The following is a 9,012-nucleotide window of genomic DNA, read 5'->3' on the forward strand; positions in this document are numbered from 1 at the left end:
AGAGTCGCATGCTCCACAAAATGAGCCAGCCAGGTGTCCCAGGAGTCAGTGGTTCTTAAAGCTCCCAGATGATCCCATGCACAGATGCAGCCGGGAACCCTGCTGAAGAACCTCCCCAGGAGACAGCCAGTCTCCCGGGTCATCGAGTCACTGGCCACTGTTGACCAGGATATAAGATTTGCAGCTACAGATGCCAGAACCCACCTGAGCTTTTTTAAGAACCATAACTCTGTACCCACGTCCTTTAGAGGGGCTTATTAAGGCTTTTGTGGGGTTAACTTAGGCTATCACATAATTCTTTTGTAACTTCTCATTTTATCACCTGCTTTGCATAGAAAGAATTCTGTAAGCCCATCTTTACTACTTGTTGGGATTCAGGAAATCTAGTTAGTGCCTTATCCTTGGTTTGGCTTGACTGGTGTTAGCCACAGCCGCCGAGTCTGCTCGCGCTTGTGTAACAAAAACACAGAGAAAAAAGAGGAATTGGGAAGGCTTCCCGGAAGAGGTGGCATGTGGGTGATCTTTGGACTGTGACAGTGGAGTTGAGGGACAGGCAGGTGAGAAAAGGAATTCTGGTCAGAGGAACAGTGTGAGCTGCTGGGGTTCCCAAAGTCAAAGCAAGACACAGAGCAAGAAACCCGAGTAGCACACACACGATGCCCCAGCCCTGGGATGCTGCTAGGGCCCCTCCAAACTCCCACGGGAGAGCCTAGCAGGGATTTTCCCCCAAATGGCAGCTGCACTTTTGGGATCTGCTCCACAGGATCACCCCTTGCGCAAGGACCCCAAGGATCCCTATAGGAAGAACTTGACCTTTAAGCAGGACCATCGGCAGGAAAGGCAGCAATTCCACTCTGTGCTGTGGCGACTGGCCTCCAGGGACCTGCGGCCTCATGAGTGGAAGAAGCTGGCGTATTGCTGGGAGTTCACTGAGGCCCACGTCCATGCCATCGAGCAGCAGTGGACAGGTACCACCCTGCCTCTCCCTACCCCAAAGTGACCAGTGGGTGGCGGGGGGGGGCATTGGATATTTGGTTTTCCGTGTTTCTGGGGGGAAAGCCCGTGCAACCCCACAGCCTGACTACAGTAAGCCACATGCCATCACCAACACCCCACATGGCTCTCCATTCTTCCAGGCCTTTGCTCAGGCCGTGCCCTCTGCCTCTCCCTCCCCACTGACCTGTGAACTTCACATTCTTCATGAGTTAGGCCAAGCTGATGACCCATCATTCACACACCAAACGAAAGTCACTCCCTATAAAAAGGAGAGGACCAGATCTTGCCACCATTATTTAGTATCTGTTTGGAAATGTTGGCGCGGAGCTCCTGGGTGGCTCAGTCCGTTAAATGTCTGCCTTCAGCGCAGGTCCTGGGCCTGGGGTCCCGGGATCTGGGATTGAGCCCTGAGTTGGGCTCCCCACTCAGCTGGGAGTCTGCTTCTCATCTCCCTTTGCCCCTCCCCCCGTCATGCTCACTTGGTCTCTCTCTGAAGTTAAAAAAAAAAAAAAAGTTGCTCCTGGTACTAGGACAGAAAACAGAAACAGAAATAAGGACTGTAAATATTGAAAGGAAGAGAGAAATTTATTAATGCTATAATCATGCACAGGAAGTCCAGTAAACTGAAAAACTCAATAAAATAATGTAGTGAAATGGCTAAATATGATAAAATATACAGACACCATAGTATTCCTGTGTACCATCAATAGGTGGGGAGGATATATAGAGGTATTTTGGAAAAGCTATTCCATTTGCAATAGTTTCTAAAAAGAAATATGAATGGCATATGAGTAAAACAATAAACATTAGTTCAACTATAAACAAGACTTGGGTAGGTGGAATGACAGTCTGTATTCCTGGCTAGAAGTGTCAGGCAGACATTGATTTCTCCTGAATTAGTTTAAAATTTTGATTTTTTTAAAGATTTATCTATTTTACAAGGAGAACAAGTGGCCGGGGCAGAGGGATAGGGAGAGATAACCCAAGCAGATTCCTCACTGAGCTCGGAGCCCAACATGGGGTTTAATCCCACAACCCAAAGATCCTGGCTCCAAGATCATGACCCCGAGATCATGATCCAGAGCTGGATGCTTAACTGACTGAGCCACCCAGGCTCCCCTGACTCAGGTTTAATCACATCAAGATAGGAGGTTTTTGAAACTTGACTAAAAGATTCTAGAGTTCTCTTGAAAGAATCAAGAGGGAATGATTAAAGATTTTATTTACTTGAGAGAGAGAGAGCATGTAGGAGAGAGCACAGGAGAGAGAGCGTGAGCTGAGGTTGGGGGGGCAGAGGGGAAGGGAGAAACAGACTCCCTGCTGAGCAGGGAGCCTGACTTGGAACTCGATTCCAGGACCCCAGACCATGACCTGAGGTGAAGGCAGACGACGGTTAACCGACTGAGCCACCAGGCACCCCGAAGAGGGAATAGTGAAGGGAAGGGAAAAATGAAGAGGGTCTAATCCAAACAGACTCAACCTGTTATAGCTCAAATAATTAGCATAGAGAGATACTGGACAGAAAAATATGCACACCAGTTAGTGGAACAGAGCAGGGATAAGAACTTTCAGAGAGGATAAAGGAGCACGCCTAAATAATGGGGCTGAGGGCAAGGAATAGTGAATAAATGGGCCAAATGAAGCCGCTATGCCAAAGGCAGCACCATGAGGAAGTGCCTGCTGATGGCCCAGAGGGGGCCAGAAAGTCCGAGCACGCGGTGGACTGACCTGGCCCCAGTGGCTGGGAGAGGAGACCTACCTAGTCACAGAGTGGAATAAAAAGCTCACCGCCTCCTCCCACACCGCAGAGTGTGGACAGTTATTTTCAAACGTGGCCGTACATTGGAATTACCTGGGAAGGCTTAACACCACTCACTGCTCAAGCTGCACCCAGACCTAAGTAGGTTGTAATCTCTTGGGGTAGGTGGGTGGGGAATGGCACCCAGGTGTCAGTATTTTTTGGAAGGCTTCCCGGGAGTTTCCAGTGAGCACTTAACAGCTGAGAACCACTGGTGTAGGGGAAAGAACATGGCCACCTCTGTCTTGCACTAAGCGGTTTTCTCATCTGTAAAATAGGACCACTGGTGGGCAAGGCACAGGTTACTGTAAGTAGCCAGAGAAGCAGGAATAGTCCCGTGCATCATGGGATCACAACAAGGAGTGCCAAATCTGTCTTCAGAGCAACACCAACACGATGCATGGTGGACGCTCAGGAGAAAGCCTGCAGCTGGGGAAGTTCTAGAGTCCTCAACACAAAACCTCCACCACCACCCCCTCTGAGCCTGTCCTGTCCCTCCTCTCCCCATCTCTGGGCTGAGCTCCACTGGAGCTTAGAGAAGGGCCTGGCTCTCTCCTACCTGACATGTGCAGGAGGTGGTGCAGGGCAGCCAAGTGGGGGCTTGGTTGGCTCCTTCTCTTTCTTCCCTCATGGTCGTCAGGCACCAAGAGCTACCAGGAGCACGGCCACCGGATGCTACTCATCTGGCTGCATGGCGTAGCCACCGCTGGTGAGAATCCTGGCAAAGCGCTGTTTGAAGGCCTCGTGGCCATTGGCAGGAGGAACCTGGCTGGTAAGTGTCCCTAGCTCTGGGCAGCACTACCCCCCAGAATGTGACAGAGCCCCCGGAGGTCTGCTCAGAACACAGTGCAGGGGTGCTGGCTCTGAACCTTCCGGATTCCTGGTCCTAGCCTTGCCCACTGGAATTCAGGCAGAGCCCTGGGCAAACCAGTGCCTCCCAGGCCCCCGTCTCCCGATCCGCGCCGTCAGCGTGCTGGCTCAAATCATGCCTGCAACCTTCACAGCCACAAACCCACCGATGCTATCATCTCTTCCTCTCTGGCCCTCTGTACTTTGATTTTTTTTTTTTTTTTTCTAATTTGGAATAAGGCTGGAACAGCCTGCAGACCTTTTTCACAAACAGTAAGACATATGGGCCAGAACTGGCTTAACAGGAGTTCCAACAGTCGATCTGGTCAAATAAATAAAATTTCTGAGACCATCACAACCTTTGGAGCCTGTCCATTCTACATGCCTGGTTTGAGATTCTGAGCACCCTGTGGAACTATCAGGCAAGCAAGATAGAACATTCAGTACTAAAAACAAAATCAGCTCACAATGAAAGAGCTGTAAATGCCGTAATGGCCGCTGGTGTGGTGCACTACGGGGCGACTCTAGGACGGGGTATCAGTCAGTCAGCAGTAGTAATGAAGGCAGTAACAGTGAAAACAGGGCTGGCATGTCCTAGAGAGGAGAAAGGAGAGCCCCCTGTGTGGTGGGTAACTCACAGCAGCTGTGGGCAAGGTGGAAAAACAATCATGGCCTGGGGTGTCGGGGGGAGAGGAGTTAGGGACGACTTTTTCTTTTTCCAAAATGTTCTTAAATATCTATCTTCTTTTAGCACAAACACTGGCAGGCAATTAAAACATAAAACTAGCCCTGTGAGGCAGCGCGTAGGCAACATGAAGCAATAGGATTCCTCTCTCTTGCAGAAAGCATCAGGAAGAAAGCAAATGCTGACCTGGGGGCCCCCAGCAGGTGCACGGCCATGTAACCAGAGGGGCCCGACTTTCAGGGGCATGGGGCCTCAGAATGGGAGCCACTGAACAGAAGAGGACCACCACGAGGGCTTTAAAAAAAAAAAAAAATCACAGTTAACAGACCTCCAGCTGCTTGTACTGAACCGCACAGCCGAGCAGGAGCAGCGGGCACGGCTTGTAATCTTTCACGAGGGCTGGACCGGGGCCAGCTTGGGTTCTGCAGGTAATCTCTTCCCACAGGTATGGTTCTTTACAGCTCTTGGAGCCTCACAGCAGTCTCCTGAGATGCAAGGGGCATCTTTTCAGAGAGGACACTAAGGCCCCGGATGGATAAAGCAGCTAGTCCAGCTGTTGAGGTCGGGGGCCAAACCCCGCATTCCTGTCTCTCCAACCATCACAAAATGGACTGCCCTTCGCTCATTCACTGGCTTTTCATGAACACCACGCTTACTCCACAGCTCTGTTTCTATCGTCCCCAATCGTGTTCCAGGAGGCACACGCTCTTTTTTTCTGTTTTAGAGGTTTTTTTTCATTTAAAATTTTTATTTTGAAATCCTTTCAGACCTAACAAAAAACACTGCAGAACCAGTACAAAGAATTTCTGAAAACACTTCACAATGCAGCTTCCCCAAATGTTAACATCTTAATCACAGCATAATTTTCAAAACCAGAAAGTGAACACTGATACCACACTCTTAACTCCTCCTCAGACCTGATTCCCATTTTGTCAGTTGAGCCGTTCATGTCTTTTTCTGGACCAGGATCCAGTCCAGGAACACGCCTTACATTAAACTGTTGTTGTAAGGACCTATATAGCCAGAGTGACTCCATCTTGGTTAAAAGCCATTTTGTTGTTTGTACAGTAAAACTTAAACTGACCCTGCTCCCTCTCCCCAGAGAAACTTACTTAGAAGCAAGTCTGGAAAACCAGTAAAATATGGTCAGCTAGTTCCTAATAACAGAGCCCAGAATACAAGGCCAGCTTGGCCGGTTCCTGATAACAGAACCCAGAATACAAGGACGAGTTGTAAGGTGGAGACATCCAATCAGTAAGAAACACACATACTTTTTCCCTAACCACTAAAGAATGTAAACCCCGCCACTTGGGCGCCAACCTTGAGCACCAATTCTGACCAGAGTAATAGGTTAGTTCAAACAGCTACTATAGGGTAAATTGCAATTCAATTGGCCACCTGCATGTGACCTAACATGAGTACAATCTCATTGGCCACCTATGTGTGGCCAGACTTTTGCTCTATAAAAGGTAGTCTGGGGGGTGCCTGGGTGGCTCAGTGGGTTAAGCCTCTGCCTTCGGCTCAGGTCATGATCCCAGGGTCCTGCGATTGAGCCCCACATGGGGCTTTCTGCTAAACGGGGAGCCTGCTTCTCCCTCTCTATCTGCCTGCTTCTCTGCCTACTTCTGCCTACTTGTGATTTCTCTCTCTGTCAAATAAAATAAAATAAATATATACATATATTAAAAAAAAAAAAAAGGTAGTCTGTAAGATGGGGAGGGGTCGCCCTCTTTGGAGGCAGCCCTAACTGGTCAGTCAGTCAATTCGTGAGCCTGTAAGCTGGGGGTGGTCACTCTCTTCAGAGACGGCCCTGACATCTGATTTCTAATGCTTAGCACAGAATAGAGCTGTGCATAACTTTCACCTTGTCTCAGTCTCGTTCCGCTGACCAATCAGTCTAATTTCTAATACTTATCATAAAACAAAGCTTTAAATAACTTTCACTTTGTCTCAGTCTTGTTTTGTTTAATAACGGACCTAACAGTTGTCTTAGTTTTACTAGCCCTATCTAGGGGGTCACCTCTCCGGACAAGCAGGGTCTAGCAGAACTTTCTGGGGTAACGGGAGTGTTCCAGATCTGGGCTATTCAATGTTTACTCCTAACCAGCCACATGTGGCTGCTGGGTACTTGAAGTGTGGCTAGTGGGCCTGAGGAACCGAATGTGTAGTTTAATTTTAATGATCAGAAATTTAAATAGGCCTCTGTGGCAAGGGACAAGCATACTGGGCAGCCCAGCTGGTCTGGAGCTTTGCTCTCGGGTGCCAGGCCAGCACAGGCTGCCCTGTGGCTCGGCCACACTGGTGAGAGCGGGGCACCCCAAAGATTCGACTCAGGAAGCCTCGCCAGGGTTTCACAGGTGTGGGGAATTATCTGTGCAGGGCAATAGCTTGGAAGTTTTGCCTCCAAGCACTTTCTAACTGGCGCTCTCTCACATGTGGCACAGCTCGCTGAGGCCAGTTTAGGAGCCCATGTCTAAGAAAAACTCCCCACAGATCTACCCGCTGGGCCTGAGTCCTGAGGAGGAGGCAGGATAAAAGCTGTTAGAGCTGAAAGGGGCTTCAGCCGTCACACAGGGCCAGTGGGAACTCCCAGTAGTACAATGCTCTGAAAGGCAGCTGCCATTCTATCTGCTCAAATGACAAATGCATTTGCCCTCTGACCCAGCAATCCCACCAGGAGGAATTTATCCTACAGATAAACCTGCAAACACTATACCAACACAAATGCGAAAAAATGTAGCAGAAACTGTGCTGTGCAGAGGGATGCATGGGACCTCTGTGCTTTCTGCTCAGTTTTTTTAACTGTTCCTATTAATAATTTTTAAAAACCACCTAGAACTTATGAAAAGCAAGAAAAGGCAGCTTTGAAACCAACCTGTTTCACATGCAGTAACCTGTAGGCCTGAGGCTTCAGCGTTCACAGCCAGATTCAGACCACCCCCCTCCACCACCCCGTGCAGCATGCAGACCTCCGTGCCCTTCCTCTGCATATGTTGTGGTTTTGTTCTTTTGTTTTTCATTTTCTTAAGTGGGCTCTACGCCTACAGTGGGGCTTGAACTCATGACCCTGAGATCAAGACCTTGGTTGAGATCAAAAGTCGGAGGTGCAACTGACTGAGCCATCCAGGTGCCCCCGGCATATACTTTGTCGAGGGGGGAAGAACCTTCTCTTCCATTTATTCCATTTAGGAAATGTATTTGTACCACATGGGACTTAGACCATTTATGTGGATGAATTCTGCAAAATGAATTTTGTATTTTTTTAAGACAAAAAAGCAAGTTCTTAAATAAAATTGAAATGTTGAAACTCATCTTTCACATTCAAGATCTGTTTCTTTTGTTTGGGAGACATATGGCAAAATTTCAAGTCAGACAAGCTGTTGTGGATTGGTTCTGTATAACCACACCACTCAACTCACCATGGCCGGTCAATATTTATTGAGTGTCTTCTATGCCAGATGGTTTGCTGGGAGTCAGGATGCAGAGCGGAGTAGCCACAGTTCCTGCCGTCTGGAAGCTTGTGATGTGCAGTGGGAGTGTGGGGGGCAGGGGGGGCTGGAATACCAATAAGGTACCATCATGTGGTTGGTGTGATGATGGGTGTGTTCAGAGAAACGGATTTGTTCTTCCTCGGGAAAGGTAAAGAGGAAGGGGAGCAAGGTCCAAGAAGCTCACAAAGAAGACAGAAGTGGGGAAAGCACATTCCAAGCAAGAAGCACAGTCTGTGCAATGGTATGGTGGTGAGGGGATGTATCTATTTGGGGAGTGGTGTGGTTGGGACACCGGAAGCATGGAAGGAGGAGGACAGATGAGCTGGAGGGGCAGGAGGGCCCCCGCTCTTTCAGGCTTTGAAGAGACTATTTCAATGGGGACTCCTAGCTCCAGAGACCCCTACACAGTCCACTGGTGCTTGGTCAGGCCTGTGTCATAGCTCAGCTTCTTCTGTGCCCAATCTGCTTCCTGCCACAACTTTCTTTTGATCCTAAATAACCACCTTCCTCCCAAAGCTTCATCTCGGTATCTGCTTCAGCCTGAGATATGGGGATATGGGTGGGGTCCAAGATGGCTGAGTTTCTAGCTGGGGAACCTGAGGAAAAGCGATACTGGGAATGGAGTTGATGGTTTAGGAGAGAAGGGGCAGGTCTGGGCAGTGGGGACATGGGTGTGCCTGTAGAAGTCCGGCCTGATAGGCCTGTTAGGCATTCAAGGGCAGCTCAGAATCAGTCGGGGCTGGAAATGGCAGTCATCAGGGCATTGAGCCATGGAGTAGTTAAAGCTGTCTGGGGGAGGTGGCTCACACAGGGAGAATTCAAACAGAAAGCAGAGGGCAGTCCCACAGTTCACTGCTGTGCCAGATGAGGAAGGGGCTGCTGACCACGTGCAGCCTGGCCCTGCCCACAGCTCCCTATTGACTGAGAAGTAACCTCAGATGCTAACAGTTAAAAACATTACGCTCTACCTTCATGGCTTCCAGATGTTTCCATAACTCCTGACTGTTCTCAAGTCATAGGGCAGTCAGAGCAGACACTATGTGGAAAGATCACTGCTTTTAGGGATAGTCAGACCCAAGTTGGTATCCCAGCTCTGCCCTTCCCATCTTGGCCGCTCCCAGTCTCCATGGTCTCATCTGTAATATCAGTTTAATCAGGGTTGTGGTAGAGATGAAATCAGAAATAGTATGGCT

The 9,012-nt window shown here is 49.1% G+C and overlaps 1 protein-coding gene across 3 annotated transcripts in view; it reads left to right on the top strand.

Annotated features, from left to right (window-relative positions):
• The window catches only part of ANKDD1A (ankyrin repeat and death domain containing 1A), a 41,058-nt gene extending 36,432 nt beyond the window's left edge, over positions 1-4,626 (top strand). For all 3 annotated transcript variants that reach the window (XM_032342864.1, XM_032342865.1, XM_032342866.1), the window contains 3 exons: positions 764-968; positions 3,435-3,566; positions 4,486-4,626. In XM_032342864.1, the coding sequence (XP_032198755.1) occupies positions 764-968; positions 3,435-3,566; positions 4,486-4,547 (399 nt within the window). In that variant the 3' untranslated portion in view covers positions 4,548-4,626. The remainder of the gene's footprint in view (positions 1-763; positions 969-3,434; positions 3,567-4,485) is intronic.
• The last annotated feature ends 4,386 nt before the right edge of the window (positions 4,627-9,012 follow it).

This window comes from Mustela erminea, chromosome 5, assembly GCF_009829155.1.
Source record: "Mustela erminea isolate mMusErm1 chromosome 5, mMusErm1.Pri, whole genome shotgun sequence".
Lineage (NCBI taxonomy): Eukaryota > Metazoa > Chordata > Mammalia > Carnivora > Mustelidae > Mustela > Mustela erminea.